Raw genomic sequence first — 24,690 nt, forward strand, 5'->3', positions numbered from 1 at the left:
CATATGATGAGGGGCATTTAGTCAAGGTGTGCAGAATTTTATGCATCTCTTGTCTTCAAGAACATGAGATGAGTAGTACAAAAATTCTGGTAACAAAAGTTGTTCCCTATTCCAAGCTGCCATTTCGGAACAGAGCTCTGATGTACTGCAATAAAATAAAATCAGTTAGAGCTTGTGTGGAGTTTTACATTTTAAAGGAGTTTATAAGCTAATACCCCAAATGCTATAGATATTGGATGAGAATGGAATTGCAATGCCCTTACACTCGGGCAGTCTGTTGAAATTTACTGACTGCTTTTGAAGAATGCCCACGTGAGCATATTACTAATAGTTACTGGTGCTTGTGTAACTTCGTTTTCATCGGTAGGTATTTTATACTGGGAAGATTTTAGTGATATAAACATCTTAATTTTGGCACTTATGCTTTAAATGATTTGTGTATATTGTTGCAAATAATGACTAGTGAATTTTGCATGTCAATGTTTATTAAAACAATTACTAATTTATTTCCAAGCGTAAGCAGAAATGATGGTATTGAATTTGTACACTGTCTGGCTGTTGTCTTGTTGCTAACTTTTGTGGTTAACTATTTTTGCCCTTGTTTCTGTGTATGATCCCTTTCAGCGCAACAGCAGGTCCATCCATCTTCAGCACCTTCCCCTCCACACTCCCCTGTAAGCAATGGATTCCACTACACATTTGTCTAAACAAAGTAAGAACTAACAACTTTTAACATGACTTCTGCTTTAACCGGTATTATGTCTTGATTACAATCTAATTTTACACCTAGTACTAACTTAGCAATGCCTTCAATAATGCAACTTATTGAAGGTTAACTGAAAACGTGATACTGAGCAGAATATTGCATCATGCCAATCGACCAATTCCTCTTCAAGTAGTCCTGATCATTAATGCAATGGACAGCAATCACGAAAATTTAGTTTTAAGTGAGTTCTATGTAAAATGGGTGTGTGTCCGACCCTGCTTTTTTAGTTTTGAAAATTTTTATAAAGTCATTGTATTGATTTGGCACACAGTACTTCTGTGAAACAATTTCTCAGTTATGATTTGGATCTCTGCCAGGGAAAGGTGAATTTGTTTATTATTATCATGTGTACTGAGATGGTGAAAAGTTTGTCTTGCATACTGTTCATACAGATCAAATCATTACACAGTGAATTGAGGTAGAATAAATATTGAATGCAAAACTAAGTGCAACAGCTGCAGAGGAAAACAGTGCAGGTAAACAGCAAGGTACAAGATTGTGAGGTCAAGTGTCAATCTTATTGTACTAGGGAACCATTCCATAGCCTTACAACAGTAACTTAGAAGACATCTTTCAGGATTTTGTATCTTCTGCCCGATCGAAGAGGAAGAAGAGAGAATGTTTGGGGTGGGTGACATCTTTGATTAGTGCAGTTGCTTGCCTGAGGTAGTAAGATATAACACATGGTCCTTGGAAGGGAGCTGTATACACAACTGTTAACATTTCTGTGTGGTCACATGCACAACAGTTGTCATATAAATCCATGGTGATGCCGTGGTTAGCGTAACACTATGACAGTGCCAGTGACCCAGGTTCAAATCCGCTACCGTCTTTAAGGAGTTTGTACGTTCTCTCCTTGATTATGTGGATTTCCTCTGGGTGCTCTAGTTTCCTTTCACACTCCAAAGATGTACAAGTTAGTACTTAATTGGTCACATGAGTGTGGTTGGGCAGCACAGGCTCAGTGGGTCGGAAGGGGCCTGTTACTGTGCTGTATCTCTGAATTTTAAATATTAAGTAAGTAGACTGTAAGCTATGATGCGTCCAGATAGGATGCGCTCTATGGTGCATTGATAAAAATTGGCGGTGGATGATGGAAGCATGTCAAATTTCTTCAGACTCCTGGAGGATTGGAGGTATTGGCACATGTGAGTGATGATAAACCTGATTCTGATTGTGGACTGAGGGTGGGAAGGGGGCAGGGAGAAGGGGAATCATGGTTGGGAAGGAGGACAGGAGCAAGAAGCACCAAAGAGACTTTCTGTAATGGACAATAAACCAATTGTTTAGAATCAAATTACTTTGCCTGGTGTGTCAGCACTCATGCCACCATGCCTCCCCCCACCTTTGCCATCTGCCCCACGCCCCTCCCGTGGCACTCCACCCTCACCATTCCCAACATCCTTTTACAGCACTGTATGTGGCTGATGGTATTGGTGATGTTCACTTCCAGGCACTTGAAGCTGTCAATGTTCTCAACCTCAGTACCACTAATGTGGACAGGAGCATGTTGTCAGTGATCAGCTGTGCAGAGAAATAGTGATCATAACAATATCAGTAAAATGAAGGTATTGTACATACAAGAGAGAAAGTGGGAGGTAGAGAGAGGATTGTGCGGGGGCAGGTGAGGGGGTGTTAAAATAAAATCATAGTTGGAAGAGAAAGATTACGAATTTGCCCATGATTTTTATGTTGGATGACTTGAATGTGTTATACAAGTTAGATATGACAATAGTAGGTATATTTTGGGTGGATTTGTAGGATAATTGATAATTCTATTGGTAGGGAATGCTGTTTATTTAAACTTCGTTAGTCTTGACGAAGGGTCTCGGCCCGAAACATCGACAGTGCTTCTCCCTATAGATGCTGCCTGACCTGCTGCATTCCACCAGCATTTTGTGTGTGTTGCTTGAATTTCCAGCATCTGCAGATTTTCTTGTGTTTGCCTTTTAAATTCACCTCTGTCTAGTGTCTGGTTTGTCAGTCTCTTCTGTGCCACTTCATACCACTGTCACTTAGGATGTCTTGGCCACAGATGAGAAAAAGCAGTATCAATATCAGAATCAGGTTTATTGTCGCTGACATATGTTATGAAATTTGTTGTTCTGCAGCAGCAGTACATTGCAATAGAGATTAATAAAATCTATGAATGCCAGCCTTACTAAAAACATTTTATAGCTGAGACTTTTTTAAAAAAAAGTACTAGCAGGCCCGCTGAAAGAGTCAGCAAAGGAGAAGGATCATCTTCTCTGAATAATACGTCTTGCGTTGTATTTCCCTTTGCTGTTTCATTCTTACTGCATTTCATTCCAGGGAAAGCCAAGTAAATTGCTAAATCTGTTTCCAAAGCTCTAGCAGTGTTTGTCATGAGCACATCAACATAACACAAGGCAGCCTGTCCCAAGTTATCTTATTGACAGAGTGCTTTTTAAGGTTGTGATGTTGTATTATTTTTTAGGGTGTGAGAAAGGCTAGGGGCAACAAGTGTAATATTGTGGGATCACTCGTGCTGAAAGTTAACAACACAATCATCTCGGAATATCATAAATTGTAAAGTTCTGGTAAAATTCCAATCTACTTTCAGGCAAATAAATTAAAAAAAACTAATCCCTAATTTCAACATTAGGAAGTACTAACTTGGTTTGAAATTTTCTTGGCCAACTTTTAAAGCAACTTGGTTTACCTTACAGTATTTAATATTGTATGCACTTCAGTGTTCTGATTTAATTCCAGCTGTTGTGCTGAATGAACTTCTCAATCTTCAATTCTCTGCATACTTTATATCATTCGACTATCTTTGTTCATGTGGTATTTAAACAAAAACTATGCACAATATGCTAAGGTTAATTATTATTACTGAAATTATAAAAGTAATTCTATATCAACAAATTTCCATGGTAAATTTTCCACAAAATCGATGATCTTTTTTGATCTTGATTTGGAGATGAAGGTGCCACATGTTGTTTGCACACTGCACTGTCACAGTGATAGATTTTGATTCTGCTTCCATCATTATGCTGTAAACTTGATAAACAAAGTAAATATTTACCTGATAATTTAGTCTGAATTATAAAGATGGTGTTTCCCCTAAATCTTCAGAAGGCACAGTGAATTCTTCAGAAGCTTTAATTGTCTAATCATTGCCGTGGAATGAGAAAATTAAACTACCCATTTATGAAGAAATGGTCATTGAGAATTTGCAACTGTTCATATATTCATTGGTTGTCTACTTTTATTGGTGCATGTGAAGTTGTGTTGTAATGCCCTCTGGTGGTGATGGAAGAAAATGGCATTCTATTAAACATTTTCTGGGCAATCAATATTCTTGCAATGACAAATATTAAGTTTAAAAATGTGTTTTAGAGTTATGCTGTGAAATCTAGATGATATGACTACCATGTGATAGTTGAAAAAGATTTCTGTTTCTTGTGTGAAGAACATTATGAATTCACGATCAGAAATTACTTTCTGATAAATAACGTTCTTTTATTGTAGATCATAATCACAACAGGTTTGTATTACATAGTTTGTAGTAATCAGTGCAATAGTAAGGTGATATTTGCAATTTTTGAATTTAGTTTTAATGATCTAATGCTCTTGTTAATATCAGAAACAGTAGCCATGATTTTATAGGCCTTAAATATTGTTCAAAATTGGTAAATGGAAACCAGAAAGATGTTTTGGTTATTTGTTCATCTCTGTGGTGTCAACTTGTCAAAGTCTGAAGAGATTTAACAGTGGGCAATGGGATAGAAGATGCAGCTGAGAAGGAGACCATTCTGTCCACGGACAATGTCAACTCTTTATAAGGCAATGCAGTCAGTCCCATTCCACTGCAATTCCCCCGTAATCCTGCAAACGATTGCCTTTCAAGTGCTTATCCAATTCACTTTTGAATCTGCACCACCTGTACAAACAATCCAAACGACTATATTTATAGATTTAAGACAATCCTCACACTAACTTTGTCTGCTTAGAATAAAATGTTAAATCTGTATCTATTTGTCCTTAAATCACAGAGTTATTGGAACAACTTCCCTTCATTTACCTAATCTAAAACAGCCATGACCCTGTACACATTGACAAGATCTCTCTGCTCCAAGCTTCTCCAGTCCTTGCATGATGAGAGAAAGATTGTATGCAAATTGCTAACTGATGATCCTCAGAGGCATTCTGACCAATAGAAATGTAGGCATGATTGGATACTTTCCAGTTTTGCCTGATTACTTTTAGGGATTTTACCTTTGGAGATGGGAAGTTATGAAGAGTGGACGGGTACATTTTGGGTAGAAAGTCTCTGAAAGGAGAATGAAGATCATGATGCCCGCCAGTCCCTGTGTTTTTTTTTTAAATAAGGTTTAAAATTTGTTTTAAGTGATTAAAGAGTTGAACATTTAATTCTTTCTCTTCCTAAATTAGCCAAAGCCCTGGTTGAACACTAATAACGAGAGAGGAAGGAAGTATTGAACAAGAAAGAAAGTGGGACAAACCTGCAAAGCTGCTGTGATGAAGCACAATGTGGTAATTCGATAATCGACACTAACCAGCCAGAAATGGAAGAACTAGACCTTTGTATGGAAACAAGACAAAGACAATTCTTCATTGGGAGCCATTGAAACTGGGCTTGTATTGACCATGAGTTGTAGATTGGTTATTTCATTGCGAGGCTATTTTTCTATCTTGTTCAACACAATGATGGCTAAAATTTGCTGACTCACATTGGAAACTAAAGTTTTACTTAGCACAGTGGAGGTGTGTGCAGTAGGATTAATTTTTTAAGCATATATATTGTATTGCACTTTTTAAAATGTATATGAATTGCTTTAAAATGTGTGTGAAATGCACACACAAATACCACAGAAAGCTGGTATGCAGCCATTTAGAGGCAGAATGTGTTGAAGCAGATTTATATGGATCATGCATTTATTCAGAACGGTCTTGCAGTGTTTGTGAAATGGGTTTATCTATATTAGCCTGTGTTCAGCTGCAATATTTTATTGTGATGACAAATTCTGTAAAAAGTAAACGACCATTTCTCTGGTCTTCTCATAAATTACATTAAAATGCTCATCTATTTTTGAATCTCAAATTTAAAATGTGATATTCCTACCAATTTTTGGATCAATTTTAAAATGAATTTATTTTCTCTGAATCAAGCACTGCCAGAATGAACTTATATTGCCAAAACCAAATGGGTTCTATTATTTCCACAGACACTTGCAAAGTGAAAAGCACAGCAGAAAGATTATTTTGAAAAATGGAGTACAGAAATGATTTTGAAATCTGTTGAAAAGTATTGCATAATGTAAATATTAATAAAAAGATTCAAGTAAAGGAACTGTTTCATGTCGTAAGAATTGATGGTAGTGCAGAATCTGTTTAATAGGAAAAGTTCAGCTTGCAGCAAACTGGTTCAGCAGTGATCCATATGAAGTTGAGGAGCCTGGTGAGTAATAAATTCCTTGATGTTAGTAGAGCTGGTATCTCATCATTACATACTGCCTTACAACAGTTTTATGCATCCATATCACTATCAAGTGGCAATGTGTGAAAGCATCTCTGTACGGACATGACTAAATAGTCTCCTCCATTTAGTGTTGAGACCTTGTCATTTGCAGTATCGGTATAGTATATCTCTCTCCAACATGAGCTGCTACTTTCAGAAGAGGTGAGTAAATAACAGTGGCATATTGCTGATTGTTTAGAAGTGAAAATAATAGATGCAGCAGTTAGTGATAGAAATTCCCACAAAATAATATCACTGCACAACAATTTTTTTGCTTCGTGTTGCTTCCTCAGAATTTTTTCTTTGTTTATGATAGGCCACTTGAAGCTAAACACAAATATAATTTCAGACTACTTGTATTATGTAGGAATTAGGAGAAACAAGAAATTAACTTTTATTGAACATGATGTGTTTAATGCATAATGGTGCTAACGCTTTGCAGAACTTCAACAAAGCTAAAAATGTTTTGTTGATGATTTTCATTTTTACTCAGTGTCTGAGGCCTCTCGCTTCAACAATAATCAGCCAACAATAATCAGCCCAACACTGATGGACTCCAGTTGCCCTGATACTCTTTGTCCATGACCACAATGTCCCAGAGAAACCTTTCACCGTGCTCGCCACCGACAGCAAATGGAAATGCAGAAAATGAATCTTCAGTGACATGTCGCACTTCATAATTCTGTATGCTTGAAGCACACTATCAGCCAGCTGCATGTAGTTCGGTGCTCTGTAGTTGCCAAGAAAATGTTCAACAACATTCTTGAATGCCTTCCGTGTGGTTTTGATAAAATGGTTGAGCATGGTGGGAGTAATGTTCCGAGTTGCGTTGATTTCAATGCAAGTATTGTAGATACGATAGGTGGGCTAAGAGCACCAATCAGCTTGTAGAATTATGACATTTTAGCCATTAGTGAGACTTGGTTGCAGGAGGGGCAGTACTGGCAGCTCAATGTTCTGAGGTCCATTGTTTCAGACATGACAGAATGGGTGGAATTAAAGGGGGAGGGGCGGCATTACTAGTAAGGAAAAATGTCGCGGCAGTGCTCAGCCAGGACAGGTCAATTTTGCTTGTAGACAGCTCAATCAGAAAGGCTCTGGCAAATGTGGATTGGGATCAATGTTCCCTCTAATTTTTAGTAGTCAGTGTGCGCAAAAATCTTAAGTTGTGTAAATTTTTTTCCTGTGACAAAAGTATGTGCACTGAATGCACACATGGCACAGTTTATGTAGGTTTACAAAATATTTGACATAAAACTGCACAGAATAACAACAAAATAACATACATATTTAAGTCACTCAGTTATTTTTTCTCTCTCCTGTCTTTGGCACTTACCCATTCTTTGTAAACTCTATCTAGACTAATAGAACTTCCATCCAATCGATAGCTTTTGATTCTCATTAACATATCCAAATGACATTCACCTAAACGGTTTCTCAGCTTGCTTTTGAGTTGATTCATTAGGCTAAAACCTCGCTCACAGTCCACACTAGACACAAGAAAAGTTCCCCCAATGTCCATCAACTGTGCAAGGTCACAAAACTGTTCATTTTGAAGTACAAATGTTTGAAATGTTTGAGCAAAGTTTGAAATCAGTTTGGATTTAATTTTTTCTTGCACGGAAAATTTGAAATCATTAAACTGTCTAACTATTACAGTATTTTCAGCTAGAAAATCATGATATTTTAGACATAAGGCATTAACTTGTTCATCGCCAAATGTGAAGTTTACGATATGAACAGTGTCCGACAAAGATGGCTGCTGCCGTGATGCAGCTGTACAAACAGGAACAGGAAAGGTGAGGTGACGTAAGTTAGTGTCGTGCATTGTGGTATTTGAAAAACCAACTAACTAGTTAACAGAAACATTTAGCTAAAAGATTATTTTCAATAAGTATAATTATTAATTACTACATTATTTTAGGTAACTAACCTTTTGTGCGCACATTAATTTCCTTTGTGCACTGGTTGAAAAATGCGTGTGCACGCACACAGCTTGGAGGGAACATAGATTGGGATGGGTTGTTTTCTGGCAATGGCATGCTTAGTAAGTAGGGGGACTTCAGAAGTGAAATTTTGAGAGTACAGAGTTTGTATGTTTCTATTAGGATGAATGGCAAGGATAATAGGTTTAGGGAACATAAAGGTCAAAGTAAATTTATTATCAAAGTACATATGTCCCCATAAACTACCCTGAGATTCATCTTCTTGCGGGCATACTTAGTAGATTCAATGAAAAATCACACAGATGGACAAGCAACCCAAGTGCAAAAGACGACACACTTTGTAAATACCAAAAAAATAAGAAAATAAGAAATAAGCAATAAATATGGAGAACATGAGTTGCAGATTCTTTTAAGAGTGTGCCCATAGATTGTGGAATCAGTTCAGTGTTGGGGTAAGTGAAGTTATCTCCTCTGGTTCAAGAGCTTTATGGTCGATGGATAATAACTCTTCCTGAACCTGGTGGTGTGAGATATGATGCTCCTGTACCTCCTTCCTAATGGCAGCAGTGAGAAGAGACCATGGCCTGGTTTATGGATGCTTCTTTCCTGTGACAGCGTTTCTTGTAAATGCGCTCAGCGGAAAGAGGGCTTTATCTGTGATTGACTGGGCTGGATCCACTACATTTCATAGATTTTTCCATTCAAAGGCAGTAATGTTTCCAAACCAGGCCATGATGCACCAGTTTAGTATACTCTTCACCACATACCTATAGAAGTTTGTCAAAGTTTTAGATGACATGCCAAATCTGCACAAATATCTGAGAAGATAGAGGTGCTGCTGTGCCTTCATTGTTATGGCCATTACATGCTGGACCGTTGTCTGAAATGACTATGCTGAGAAATTTAAAATTGCCGACTCTCTCCACCTCTGATACCCTGATGAGGACTGGCTCATGGACTGATGGTTTCATCTTCCTGTAGTTAATAATTAGCTCCTTGGGTTTGTTGACATTGAGTAAGAGGGTGTTGTTGTGGCACTTGTTCAGCCATATTTTCAATCACCCTCCAATGTACTGATGCATCGCCACCTTTTGATTTGGCCAGCGACAGTGGTGTCATCAGCACACTTAAATATGGCATTAGAGCTGTGCTTAGCCTCACAACCATAAGTATAAAGTGAGTAGAGCGGGGGGCTAAGCACATAGCTTTGTGGTGAACCTGTGCTGATGCTGATTATGGAGGAGAAGTTGCCAAACTGAACTGACTCAAGTTCAGTTTGGCAACTGACTGGTGAAGAAGAAAATGGAGGTGCATTGTGGGTGCATTCAGCAAGGAGTAAATGAAGTGCTGAGGAGTATAAGTATATGAGGACTAAAAAATAAAAGGCATGAGCTTGCTCTAGCAGACAATTTGAAGGAGATTCCCAAGGGCTTCTTCAGCTGTATTGAAAACAAAAGGGATAGCAAGGGTCAAAATTGGTCCACTTGATGATCAGCGTGGTCATCTATGTCTGGAGCTGAAAGAAATGGGGGAGATTTTACATTTATTTTTTGCATCTGTATTTCCTCAGGAGACATACTCGGAGTCTATCGAACTGAAGCAAAATAGCAGGGAGGTCACAGACCAGCTACGATTACAGATGGGGAGGTGCTTGCTGTCTTGAGGCAAACTAAGGTGGATAAGTCTCCAGAACTTTGTAGGAGCTAGTGCAGAAATTGCAGGGGTCCTGGCAGAGGTATTTAAAGTGTCCTTAGCCTTGGGTGATAGGCTGGAGGTCTGGAGGATAAGAAAGGTTCTAAGGTTATGCCAGGAAATGATAGGCCAGTGAGCCTGATGTCAGTAGAGGGTAAATTATTGGAAGGTATTATCATCCAAAATACATGACAAAAACAATGGGTGCAGCAGTGATCCCTGCAGCACACCACTAATTCCAGGCCTTCAGTCAGAAAGACAACCCTCCACTGTACTACCACTCTCAGGCTTCTGTCACAAAGCCAACGTTGAATCCAATTCACTTCATCCTGAATGCCAACCGACTGAACCTCCTTGATCAACCTCCCATGTGGGATTTTGCCAAAGATCTTGCTGAAGTTCATGTAGACAACACCCACTGCCTTTCCTTCATCAGCTTTCCCGGTAACCTGCTCAAAAATACTATAGGATCGGTTAGACATGACCTATCATGCACACAGCTATGTTGACTATCCCTAATCAGGCCCTATTTAATACAAATACTTACATATGTGGTTCCTTAGAAACGTGGTAAAATGTGCTGAAAAGCGGCAGATGGAATTTAATGTAGACAAGTACAGTATGTGGTGGTGCACTTGAGTTTAAACCAGGAATGGACTTACGCAGTGAATGGTAGAGTGTGGTAGAACACAGGGATCCAAGAAAACATATCCATATTTCCATGAAAGTGGCATTGCAGGTAGCTAGACTCATAAAAACAGTATATTGGCTTTCATATATCAAAGTGTTGAATCTAGGAGGAGGGATGATATGTTGAAGACATTGGTGAGCCCAAATTTCGAGTATTGTATGCAATTCTGGTCACCTTCCTACAGGAAAAATATCAATAATATTTAAAGAGTGCAAGGATGTTGCCGAGAACTAAGTACCTGAATTAACAGGGAAAGGTTGAAGAGGTTTGGACTATTCCCTGGAGCACAAGAGAGTGAGGGAAGATTTGATAGAGATATATAAAATTGAGGGACACAGTTAATGCAATCAGGCTTTTTCTACTGAGTATGGGTGAGAATAGAACTATCGGTCATAGATTAATGGTGAAAGGTGAAGTATTTAAGGAAAACATAAGGGGGATGTTCTAAGCTCAAAGATGGTGTGAGTGTGGAACGAGGTGGCAATGGCTGTTACAATATGAACATTTAATAGAAGTTTGGATAAGTACATGCATGAGAGTGGTATTAATAAAGGGGTGGGATTGACGAATAAAAGCGATCATGTCATGAACCTTCTTAGCCACCCTATTGACCTGCTTAGCTACTTGGAGGGACCTATGAACTTGGATTCCAAGATCCCTGGGCTCATCAACACTGTTAAGGGTCTTGCCCTTGTTATGATCCCAGCCCCCTCCTTTGTGAGAATCGCCAGAGCCCTAGTGAAGGGCAATATACAATCTCTTTACATTCGACCTACCAAGGAGCAACACTTAATATTTTGCCAGATTAAACTCCATCTGCGTCTTCACCCATATCTGCAACTGGTCTATGTCCCGCTGTGTTCTTTGCCAGTTTTCTACGCTATCCACACTACCAATCTTTGTATCATCTTCACACTTACCAACCTACCCATCTATATTTCTATTCAGAACATTTATATACAACACAAACACTGGAGGTTGCAATACAGGTCCCTGTGGTCCTGCTGGAGTAAGTCCCTTCGACCCTTGGCCTCTGCCTGTTCTTGCTGAACCCTTGAGTCATAACCTCCCACTAATCTCTGGCCCATTCCAGCAATGGCTGCTCCCACAATGGTCACTTCGCTTAAGCCTAACATCTTTTTTATTGTCCCTTGCTAAATTACTGATAATCCAAGCAATCCCCTGCTCTGCAGAAAGTCCCGACAGCCTGCACTCTCTTTTTATAACTGGCATGTGAAGTCCACAAAGATCTGGCCGTGACTCAGGTCCACCTACGTGCCTTTTCCCCATAACCTTTAATTCCCCACTATGCAATAATCTATCCAACCTTGTCTTTGTTACGAATGTGGAGCAACTCTGATGGGCCGAAGGGTGCAAAGTCACCCCCTCCTTTTTGAGAATCACAAGATCGCTATTATTTCAGGTCTGAGACCCAGGAAATGAGAGAGATACACAGCATGTCAGTAATGAGAGAGACACAGGAACAGCAAAGGCAGTTGTTATAGACACCGCAGAATACACAAGGTTTGGAATGTCTCCTGACATAAGCGGAACGGAACCACTGATTACTGCTATTGTCTCTTGGAGAAGGAATTGTGTATTGAGTACTGTACTATTCATTGAAACCCCTCAGGGGACAACCAGAGTGGTCTGGTTGAGGGATTGCATCATCCCAACCTGATTGACATCTGAGACCCCGTGAGTGAGGATAAAGGAGGGGTCTGGGGAACACCCCTTAGACACACCAGGAGAAACGCTAGAAATCCAGTGACAGCGTTTTATAGCGAAGCCGGTGAGAGCTCATGTGTGTCCTCCCTTGCCTGGGTGGCGGGCTCATCACGGAAGAATGGTTTAGCTAAAGGAGAGGTCACACTTGAACGGCCACAACAACGAGACACCGACGGATCGAAATCATAAAGTAAGGTTGGCAAAACACTTAGCGGTAACTGTTCCCATTCTTCTATCTCTCTCTCTCTCCAACAATTGCAACACAGCGACAAACAAATGACGGCAGCCTGTGTGAACTGCAGCGAACTTTATATTTCCATCGGACAATTCATTATCCCCTAGACAACGATAGAGCTTATTTCTTATTGATTATTATTATACCCGCACTTTTATGTTTAGTATTGACGACGTATATTATCTGTATATTTGCATTGATATTATTTTTGTGTATTTTTACTAATAAATACTGTTAAAAATAGTATCATCAGACTTCAACAGACGTCTCTATCTTTGCTGGTAAGTCACCGAGTTACGGGGTTCGTAACATCTTAAATATATTTACTGAGGTAGTCTCCACTGCTTCATTGGGCAGAGGATTCCACAGATTCACCACCCTCTGGGAAAAGCAGTTCCTCCTCATTTCTGTCCTAAATTTACTTCATCGAATCTTGAGGCTATGTCCCCTAGTGCTGGTCTCACCCGCCAGTGAAAACAACTTTCTGCCTCTATCTTATCTATTCCTTTCAAAATTTTAAATATTTCTTTAAGATCTCCTCTCATTCTTCCGAATTCCAGTGAGTACAGTCCCAGGCAACTCAATCTCCCCTCATCTCTGGAATCAACCTGGTGAACCTCCTCTGCACCAACTCCAAAGCCAGTATATCCTTCCTCAAGTAAGGAGAACAGAACTGCACACAGTACTCCAGGTGCAGCCTCACCAGTACCCTGTACAGTTGCAGCATAACCTCCCTGCTCTTAAATTCAATCCCTTTAGCAATGAAGACCAACATTCCACTTGCCTTCTTGATAGCCTGCTGCACCTGCAAACCAACCTTTTGTGATTGATGCACAAGCACTCCCAGGTCCCTCTGCACAGCAGCATGCTGCAATTTTTTTACCATTTAAATAATAATGTGCTCTTTCATTTTTCCTTCCAAAGTGGATGACCTCACATTTACCAACATTGTACTCCATCCGCCAAATCCTTGCCCTCTCTCTTAACCTATCTAAATCTCTCTGCTGACTCTCCGTATCTTCTGCACAATTTGCTTTTCCACTCAATTTATTATTATTAGCAAACTTAAATACACTACACTCTGTCTCTTCTTCCAGATCTTTAATGTATATCTGCACCAAACCCTGCGGCACACCATTCACCACTGATTGCCAACAAGAATGACACCAATGTATCCCAACTCCCTGCTTTCTATTAGTTATCCAGTCCACTATCCATGCTAATATATCACCTCCAACTCTATGCATCCTTATCTTATGGATAAGTCTTTTATGCGGCACCTTATCGAATGCCTTTTGGAAATCCAAGTAAATAACGTCCATCTGTTCCCCTCTATCCACTGTGCTTGTTATATCCTCAAAGAACTCCAGTAAGCTTGTCAAACAAGACCTGTCTTTGCTGAATCCATGCTGTACCTGCCTGATGGATCCATTTCTTTACAGTTGCCTCACTACTTCTTTAACAATAGCTTGAAGCATTTTCCCAACTACAGATGTTGAACTAACTAGCCTAAAGTTACCTGCCTTTCGTCTACATCCTTTTTTGAACAGTGGCGTGGTATTTTCCATCTTCCAATCCACTGGGATCCGCCTAGAGTCCGGAGAATTTTGGTAAATTGTCACCAAAGCCTCTACTATAACTTCTGCCATTTCCTTCAGTACCCTGGGATGCATTCCATCAGGACCAGGGGACTTGTCTACCTAGAGGCGTAGGGGACTTGTCTATCTTCAGGCCCACAAGTTTGCTCAGCATTACCTCTTTAGTGATAGCTATTGTATCGAGGTCCTCACCTCCCATTGCATCCATAACATCTCTCTTTGGCATGTTAGATGTGTCCTCCAGCATGAAGACCGACACAAAATAGTAATTCGAAGCCTCTGCCATTTCTTCATTACCCAGTATTAATTCCTCTTTCTCGTCCTCCAATGGATCCACTTTCACTTAGCCACCACTTTCCACTTTATATAATTATAAAAACTTTTACTATCCATTTTAATATTGTGTGCTACTCTATTTTCATAACCCAGCTTCCCTTTCTTTATTCCTCACTTAGCAGTTCTTTATTGCTTTTTAAAATTTTCCCAGTCTTCGAGTTTCCCACTACTTTTGGCGACTTTGTATGCATGAGCTTTTAGTTTGATGCCTTCTTTCATTTCCTTAGTTATCCAAGGCTGGCTCTCCCCACCCTTACTGTTCTGCTTTTTACTGGAATATACTTTTGTTGAACACTGTGAAAAATCTCATTGAAGGTCTTCCACTGTTCCTCAACCATCCCACCACATAACCTGTGTTCCCAGTCTACACGAGCCAAATCCTCCCTTTTCCCATGAGAGTCTCCATTGCTTAGACATAATACAGGGTTTTAGATCGAACTATTGTACCCTCCATTTGTATGAGAAATTCAATCATACTGTGATCACTCTTCCCAAGAGGATCCCTAACTACAAGATCATTAATTTTACTTGTCTCATTTCACAGGACCAAATCTAAGATAATATGTTCCCTTGTAGTTTCAGTAACATGCTGTTCAAGAAAGCCATCACGGATGCATTCTCAACCAACTTGATTCACCCAATCTACATGCAAGTTAAAGTCCCCCATGATAACTGCTCTTCCATTCCTACGTGCCTCAGATGTTTCTCTGTTTACTGTCTGTGCCACTCTAATGTTATTATTTGGTAGCTAATAGACAACTCCCACCAGTGATTTTTTCCCCCTTTACTGTTCCTAATCTCTACACAGATGAACTCAACATGCTGCTCCTGAGGTTTTATACCGTCTCTCATTATCGCCCTGATCTCACCTTTAATTAAGAGTGCTATCCTACCTCCCTTACCTTCCTGCCTATCCTTCCGTATTACCTGATATTCCTGGATATTTAACTCCCATTCCTGTCCACCCCCACCCTGCAACCACATAATGGCCACTAAATCATACCCCCCTTGCACTGATTTGTGCCACAAATTCACTGACCTTGCTTCAACTACTATGGGCATTCAAATAAAGTGCCCTTACTCATTGTGCTTTTAAAGTCTTGTAATTTTTTACTCTTTTGTTTGACTTCACTTCACTCCTACTGTTCTCTTTTTTATCTTTTACTTTATCTTTATCCACACCTTTCTTTTTTACTTTGCTTCTCCAATCTGTTGAACCCCTCCTCCACACCCTACTATTTAGTTGAAAGCTCTATCCACAGCCCTAATTATGTGATTCGCTAGGATCCAGGTCCCATCACGGTTCAGGTAGAGCCCATCCCATTGGTACAGCTCCCACCTTCCCCAAAACCATCGCCAATTTCCCATGAATTCAGTCCCACTTCTCCCACAGCAATTCTATAGCCACACATTTAACTCTCTAATCTTCTTGACCCTCTGCCAATTTGCATGGGCTCAGATAGTAATCCAGGGAATACCACCTTTTTGGTTCTGCTTTTTAATTTAGTCCCCAGCTGCTCAAATTCCTTTAGCAGAACCTCTTGTTCTACCTGTGTTGTTGGTACCCACATGGACCATGACAACTGGAGCTTTCCCCTCCCAATGCAAATTTCTCTGCAGGTCAGATAAGATGTCCCAAATCTGGGCACCAGGCAGGCAATACAACCTTCGGGGTGCTCTATCCTCGCGACAGAGTACTATCTATTCCCATGACTGTACTATCCTCAATTACCACAACACTTCTCTTAATCTCCCCCACCCCTGAGCTACGGTGCCACAGTTAGGTTGCTCATCATTTCTACAGCCCCCACGTTCATCCACACAGGGAGCAAGAATCTCAGACCTGTTGAACAAGCTCAACTGTCTCCAGCACCGTGTCTTGGATCTGAGGCAGCTAATCTAATGGGTGTGACTCCCCCGTGAAACGGAGAATCCAGGTAACTCTCCCCTTCCCACAGTGTTTGAAGTTCAGGTTCCAGGTCATCAACTTTGAGCCTGAGTGCCTCGAGCAGCCAACACTTGCTGCAGGTGTGGTCACCGGGAACCACAATGGGGTCCACCAGCTCCCACATCATGCAGCTACAGCACATCACCCAATCCTGCATCACCCTTACTTTACTTAATTAACTGCAATTTAGTGACTTTTCCTTCAACCACTACAAAATCCTTACCTGCTACTTACCTGTGCCACCTCACCGAAGCCTCTTAAGCCAAAGCCTCAAGTTCCCACTCCTACACCGGTCCACTCGCACAATGGCCTCCCTGCTTTGACCCTGGTTTACTTTTATTTGCTCCTGCTAATGATTCACGAATTGATTAGTCCACCACTAATACGCCGAGCCCCGTGAAACACTCGTTTTTTTAAGCTCCCTGACCTGTGCAAAGCTCTCTCTCACTGAGAATTGACTGGTCCGCTGCTAATTCACCGAGCCCTGTGAAATGCTCCTTTTTAAACTCTTCTCCCCAACCTCTGGGAAGCGCTCTCTCTTCGAATTGACTGGTTTGCTGCTAATTCACCGAGCCCCGTGAAATGCTCCTTTTTAAACTCTTCTCCCCAACCTCTGGGAAGCTCTCTCTCTTCAAATTGACTGGTTTGCTGCTAATGCCAAGAGGGTGATTGCCCTTTATCTGAGCTGTAACATCAGTTCAGAAGTTACTGCTGTAACAGTAAGTTTGTTGTGCAAACGCATCGAGGTTGCTAATAACCTTTAGTAAGGATATCTCACAGTCTGACATTTATGACTCCATACCCCCCAATGTGGATGATACTTAATCACCATTGAACTTGGCAGGTAGGTAGATCTTCAATATATTCCGGCATTGATGGTATCCTCCACTTTCTTCCCCACGCCTTTCTCTTTCCTCACTGCCACTTACTCTTCCTTGCCCACCCCTTTTTCCCACTCCCTCTCCCTCTCCTCTCCTCTCTTTCTCTCCTCCTCCTCTCCCTCTCCCCTGCACCCCACCTTCCAGCAGATAAATATCAATAATGAGTATGCAGTTAAGCCCCTAGGCTGCTAACCGTTCAGTGCCAAAGATGTGTGTTTAACCATACTGGGCTGGCCATTGCAAAGTTGTGCCTCCTAATGAAGGACTCAGTCTAGTGGATCAGCCTTAAACAAGTCAAGCTTCCATTTACCTTTGCTGTCAGTGGAGATTCAACCGTTAACTCTGTCCATTGGATCTTCGAATTGACCTTTATAGGCCAGAGCCCACAATGTGAAAAACTTTAAGGGCATTGGGCAACCTTAATTTTTAACTTGTGAGGTAAACTTCAAAAAACATTGCAGCTGATGTGCAGACATGTCAGGAAAAAAACTCTGTTAATTGTAGTCGTTTGTAGAAGTCCACTGCAGGAATAGGCACTTGGACTGGAAAAAGGAGGGCAAGCACAGTGAGTGGTCAAAAGAAAAAATGGACACCCTGAGGCATGCCAGTGACTCTCTGAAACATGAGTGAGCAGATAAGTATCAGCCCATTGCAGCTGAGGGCTGATATTCTGGAACCTGAAAAACACACAATTTAAGTCAAGCACAATGCATCTTGTATAGTCAAAGATCCTTTCAACACAGTTAACTCTTCCACATGGAACTGCTGGCAATCTACATGTTGCCAAGGATTTCCTCTAGATGGCACCAAATTGAAAATGACCTCTGATTGAGAGAATTTTATTCTCTGGAGCCTGGTGAATCTTTGTTTCCTCTTTCTTTGTGGCCACAAAATATTGGAATTTAAATTAGTGGTTTTTAACACTGTTTCTGAAAAGTGTCTTGTAACAGACCTTGAATTTTAATAACCTTTGGTTGAACATATTAAATTAGTGCAATGAGACAGAAAGTCAATGTTACAGAATGATTTCAAGCAAATGTTGACCAGGCACATTGACCAGTTATCTTCAAATTCAAAATTACAAAGCAGCCTTGCACAATCTTGGGTCTGAGACATGGTTAATGCGCTTTCCTCTGTCACCAATTCTGCCTTTGCCGTTTCTTGATGCTGGCATGTTGTTAAGTTGGAACAGCAGATTTGAAGTATGGTTGGGACTCAAAACAGCAATAGTTATTTTATTGTTCTTTCATGGGATGCAGGTGATCTGACAGTACACTGTCAATCACGTCTGGTTGACAAGCTCTGGGATGTGTCACAGCAGTATGATTACCCCTCTGCATCTGAAACAGTTATATATGATACTGGGAAGACCACGTTCCAGGTAACCACCCCAAGCCAGCAAAATCTGGGTCAGTGTATTGAAAGGTTGAAGTAAAAACTATTGAAAAGCATTTTTAAAGGTGGAAGTAAAATTGTCTCCATTTGATGAATTTTTTGAGCATTCTTCTGTGGAAGATATTTTTTACAATTAATGTGAAGTTATTACTTGTGTCATTTTTAATTTCTCATGGGACTAACTGTGGGATATATATTAAAAGAGAGATATTGATAAACTGTGAACTCAGATGAAAAAATGGATTGCTTCCAGGTTTCTGGAGAATGAATGAGTGCCCGTAAATTGGATTTGACAATTATTGGTTACTAAAAATCATTTTGCGTGCTTAAACAGTGGCAGTATTTTGTGTTTTTTTTATGACCCTTCCTCATATTCTCCAGCTTGGGTAATGAATTTAATACATATTGGATTAGCCTGATTGTCACAATTAATCCTAACGATATTAAAAACAATCTAATTGGAGACCTGTAGTTTGGATGAAAACTAAAGAAACTGAGTTGTGCCGTCACTGTTGCAGTGTGAACATTTCAGACGCTGAGGAATTCCTCACTGAGCTGGTGAAGGTGTTCTCAGTTGAGCTGATTCCAAAAGTTTAGATGAATTACTTGTAAGTCGTGGTACTAGAATTTGATTCTCCATCATTAGTGAACAATGAAATGAGTGCAAGCAACACACACAAAATGCTGGAGGAACTCAGCAGCATCTAGTAAAGAGTACAGTCGACGTTTCAGGCTAAAACCCTTTATCACGACTGGAGGAAAAAAGACGAGGAGTCAGAGTAAGAAGGTGGGGGGAGGGAAGGAAGAACCACAAGGTGACAGGTGAAGCTGGGAGGGGGGAGGGGTAAAGTAAAGAGCTGGAAGTTGATTGGTGGAAGAAATACAGGGCTGGAGAAGGGGGAATCTGATTGGAGAGGACAGAAGGCCTTGGAAGATAGAAAAGGGGGAAGAGCACTAGAGGAAGGTGATGGGCAGGCAAGGAGATGAGGTGAGAGAGGGAAATGGGAATGGGGAATGGTGAAGGGGGGGCATTACTGAAAGTTCGAAAAATCGATGTTCATGCCATCAGCTGGAGACTAGCCAGACGGATTATAAGGTGTTGCTCCTTCAACCTGAGCGTGGTCTCATCGCAACAGTAGAGGAGGCCATGGACTGACATGTCGGAATGGGAATGGGAAGTGGAATTAAAATAGGTGGCCACTGGGAAATCCTGATTTTTCTGGCAGATGGAGTATAGGTGCTCGGTGAAGTGGTCTCCCAATCTACATCGGGTCTCACCGGGAAACAGGCCACACCGAGAGCAGCAGATTTGGTAGGTGACCCCAACAAACTCACAGATGAAGTGTCGCCTCACCCAGAAGAACTTGTACCACTTGAAATGAGAACTTACCTTGCTCAAAGATCAACCAATCTTCCCAGATTTGCCAAGTGACTTCTTTAAAAAAGCATGAATTGTGCATCTGATACCTGCTACAATTGCACAGCCTGAAAGAATATGACTCATAACAACTGGCTGATGTAGAAAGATGGGATTTCACTGGCCTATGGAATAGTGGACCACTTGCAGGAGAGAAAAAGTACAATGTTTATACTACGATTGACATGAAGAATGTGCACCTGGAATTGCACTTAGAATTTTCTGTTCCTCTTTGGGGTAAATGTAATCTTCATATATTGAAAGGCAAATAATTATTAATAAACATGCATGTTTTAGATATAATCTAAACAAAGCATACAAGGGGGTTGTATTACTTAAGTAAAAACATTTTAACAAATGTAATCTGAATACTGATGCCTGAATATATCCAGTATAACTGACCTTCCTGTTGAATTATGAATATTTCCAGCAGTTTCTGATCAATTTGCCGGTTACTTTTTGTTTCAATTATTTGTCATGTTGATACATACAGATTTGTGGGTGGAATTGCAAGTTTTTTGTCTTTTTGAACCTTGGTCAGTATTGAGGTGCCTCAGGGAACCAAACTGCAAAGTCTCTCAAATCTAGAGAACACACACTACTCCTGACTAACATTTGAATGATGACCAGCCTGCTATTGAGGCACTGGAAAGGGCAATAACTTGCACAGCATTTTAGGCTAAAGGAATTTTTTTTTCTCTTCTTAGAACCCCCCGTACAAAGAAAAAGACAAAATGTACATACATCACAGCCCCTGCAATTCTGTTTGAACAGTTGTATTGATCATCTTGAGCCAACTGATGTGTAGTTTCTATTAACATTTCTTAAGATGTTAAGAAGTTCAAAGCTTCTGATTTTTAAAGGGCATTTTTAATTAGGGGCCTCATGGTGTATTATGCTGGAAAAAACATGGTGTTAACAAAGCCATAATGTATAGATGCATGAATGCATTTGCAGGGACCCTAAGAGCTGGGTATGTTGCGTACAAGCTGTTTTTTAGTTATGTACCTTACCAAACAGTAGTAATGCTAAGCTGCCACAATTGGGGAAAGGGTATAAGTCTTCAAAGAATCAACCCCTGCTTCCTCTTTTACATTTTTTTCCTAGAGTTCAGCCAGGAACATTATTTTGAACTGATTCTGCTTCTATAGCCTGCTCAAAGCTGGGTTTGCTGCCACATTCAGAAATAACTTCAATGTACTGTATCTGACTGGCTTTCTACTCATTTTCAAGCCTCTTCACTTCCACCTTTTTTGATTGTATATGGCTGTTAATGGTCTACTGAAAAACTGAAAGGTCTACATGGCAGAGGTAGCAAATGGACCTTGATCAAAAGCAGATCTGTTTGTACTTTTTTTAAACATGACCTTTAAAGGTTTCTGTATAGTTCAGTACGTGGCACTGTTTAATTTCTCTCTCTACCATCTTTCTAAGGTTAAGGAATGCCCCAAGATATTTGATAAGGTGGAAAGAAAATGGATTTTGAACAAAAAATAAGTCCATAAGTTCAAAAGTAAATTTATTATCAAAGTACATAATACTACCTTGAGATTCATTATCTGGTGGGTCTTCACAAAGAAACAGTAGAATCAATGAAGAACTAGACACAACAAAGACAGACAAACAACTGATGTGTAAAAATCCAAATTGAGCAAATACAAAAAAACCCACAAAATAATAATAAATAAATAAAAATATTGAAGCATTAGGAGAGGCAGAAGTTTATTTGCGAAAGGGCACAAACTACAAATACTAGAGGAGATGACTTACTGAGACAGAGAGGGTTAGAAAGGGAATTCTGTTTCATGGTTCTTATGTAGTGAAAAACATATGCCTGTATGATTATAAGGAGCCTTATTGCAAGTAAGGGATCCTAAAATTGTTGTCTGGGTTGGAGCACTTATGGTGAAAGAACAAGCAGATCTTGGCAAACTTGTTGAGTCTGTAGAAATCATTCTTAAGCTTTTGCACCATTGTGCTATAAATGTGCTTGTCATGGATATTTTTGCCTACTGTGTCAACTTTTAGCCTACTGTTAAACAAAGTTTTTGTTAAAATGAAGGCAGATCTGAACCTTAACCCTAACTCTATGATGTTTAAATATGATATTGAACATACCAATCCACTTCCAGTAAGTAAATTAGCTACCAACCCTTGACAGGTTTCGTTTAGTGTCTCAAATTTTCGCTCTGTTAAACTTTACCCACACATCCAAATAAGTTAGTTTTGACTGCAAGGTTAATTTTTCCTGGTCAACAATTAAACGTGATAAAAATCTGATTTAGTATTATCGTGTGCAAGGTCCAATAACAAATCAGGTTCAAAGAGGAGATTAAGGTGTGTTGGGCAGGTTATTAAAAACAATGCATTCCTGAACTTGTCAATGAAGTTGCTTTATTCAGAGCCCCTCAAAAGAAAGCAATCCAATTGGTGATTTACAGAAGTTTGGCGATAACATATTGAGAAAGGATGAGGTGTGATTTTATGCAAAAAAAATCTCACCTCAAAATCTCAGCAAAACCGAAGAGCTGATTATTGACTGCAGGAGGCAGAAACTGGAGGGCCATAAACCAGCCTTCATTAGGGGATTGGAGGTGGAAGGGCTCAGTAATTTTAAATTCCTTGGCGTTATTATTTCAGAGGATTTGTCCTGGGAGCAGCACTTAAGTGTCATTACAAAGAAGGCATGGCAGTGCCAAAAAAAGCAGCATTCATCATCAAGGACCCCTATCAACCTCTCTCAGTGCTACTACCATCAGGGAAAATGTACAGGAGCCTACACTTCTACGTTCAGGGATGTTTATTACCCTACAGCTATCAGGATTCTGATCCAGTGTGGATGACTTTCCTCACCTCAGTGCTGAACTAACCAACAACCTATAAACTTACTTTCCAGGACCATACAACTCATGTTCTCAGCATTACTTATTTTTTATTATTTGCATGATTTGTCTTCCATCACAGATTAGTTAGTTGTTTGTTGGTCTTTGTTTATATATAGTTTTTCACAAGTTCTAATGTCTATTTTCCTGTAAATGCTTACAAGAAAATGAATCTCAACATAGCATATGGTAGAGGCAGTTCGATTTTGTCATTTAAAAAAAAATTGTACAGGTATATGGACAGGAAGGGAATGGAGGGTTATGGGCTGAGTGCAGGTAGGTGGGACTAGGGGAGAGCAAGTGTTCGGCACGGACTAGAAGGTCCAAGATGGCCTATTTCCGTGCTGTAATGGTTATATGGTGACATACAGAGCATGTCACTTTTTTCTAACTCTTGGTCAGTACTGAAATTAGTAATGCATATACTGTGTAAAATGTGAAACTGCTTCATGTCAATTAAATGACAAAACTCAATTTCACTGAGAAATCCCTCACTCTGGGTTAAACTCCAGAGAATGGAAAGGTTGTGGGAAAGGCAAAAAAAACTCCATCTGTAAATGTACCATGTTTTAAAATTATTTAAAAGCTGTTTATTCTTGCTTGTTTTTAATTCTTGTCATTTATTCTCTAATATTCAGTGGTATTTAAAGATCCTGAGAGTGTCGATATTGCATTTTATTTCCTGCAATTTGTCTGTCTTATTGGTGATTTAGTAAGCAGATAATTAAATCACCTATGAACTGGTGTACCAGGTAATTTATGATTGTTTACTTTGTGGCATTTTGCAGGGGGAAAAGTTAGTAGTAATCACATTAAATTTCATGAAATCTTTATCTAAACTAAATCAGTTTTAATAAATAGCATGCAAGTTCTAGTGTTTCAATGGAGAATGTTGGTCATAAAAATAGAACCCCTTTCTTATTTTGCTACTAACATTAATCATTCTAACTTATTCAATATAGCATGATTCTGCTTCCTTATACAACTACTTCAGAAAGCAGACAAAAAAACCCAAAACAAATCATAGAATAAGATTGAGATAAATTAGTTTTCCTTAGACGAGAGGGTGGAATTGCTCATTTCTAAAGGTGAAAGCTGCTGACAACAAAACAAGTTGCTGGGATGACCCAGCATAATTAATTTTGCAACTGCAGTTTTATGTGGATAAATAAGGTAGAACTGAAAGGGGGCATAGAATGTGAGTGGATGAATACTAACCTGTGATTTCAATATAAACATTCATGTCTGATAAAAACCTTTGAAAGCATCTCAAAAGCTTGTTGGGATGTTAGTGAGTGTGACTGAATTTGCTGTAATTCTGGTTAAACTGGCTAATTACTTTGGGTGCTTTACAATAGAAAGGTCATTAAATCCATGCAACATTTCCAAAAAAATTAGATAATTTCAAGTCCTTGATACCATCTCTATGACAAGCATATTAATTGCTCTCCACTGAACAAAAGCAAAAGGTTTAGTAGAGTATTTTAAAGCTATTAACTTTTGGTCGTTCTTGAGTCCCACATCTCTATTTCTCCCTTCTTTGTATCCATGATGCCTCCGAGGCCCTCTGCCTCTTTGAGTTTCCTGATCCTGACACTCATTTTCAGACAGCATATGCTATCCGTGTGTCCCCACCCTACTGTGTCAAGCTGATGTGAGAAATCTTAGC

The 24,690-nt window shown here is 39.8% G+C and overlaps 1 protein-coding gene across 17 annotated transcripts in view; it reads left to right on the forward strand.

The window, feature by feature from the left end:
- The window catches only part of plekha7b (pleckstrin homology domain containing, family A member 7b), a 401,998-nt gene extending 395,894 nt beyond the window's left edge, over nt 1-6,104 (forward strand). For 14 of the 17 annotated variants that reach the window (XM_073049397.1, XM_073049400.1, XM_073049403.1 and 11 more), the window contains 2 exons: nt 613-712; nt 5,186-6,104. In XM_073049397.1, coding sequence (XP_072905498.1) covers nt 613-707 — 95 coding nt within the window. In that variant the 3' untranslated portion in view covers nt 708-712; nt 5,186-6,104. The remainder of the gene's footprint in view (nt 1-612; nt 713-5,185) is intronic. The other 3 variants (XM_073049398.1, XM_073049406.1, XM_073049399.1) reach the window with 2 other exon arrangements.
- The last annotated feature ends 18,586 nt before the right edge of the window (nt 6,105-24,690 follow it).

This window comes from Hemitrygon akajei, chromosome 6 (genome assembly GCF_048418815.1).
Source record: "Hemitrygon akajei chromosome 6, sHemAka1.3, whole genome shotgun sequence".
NCBI classification, from domain to species: Eukaryota; Metazoa; Chordata; class Chondrichthyes; order Myliobatiformes; family Dasyatidae; genus Hemitrygon; species Hemitrygon akajei.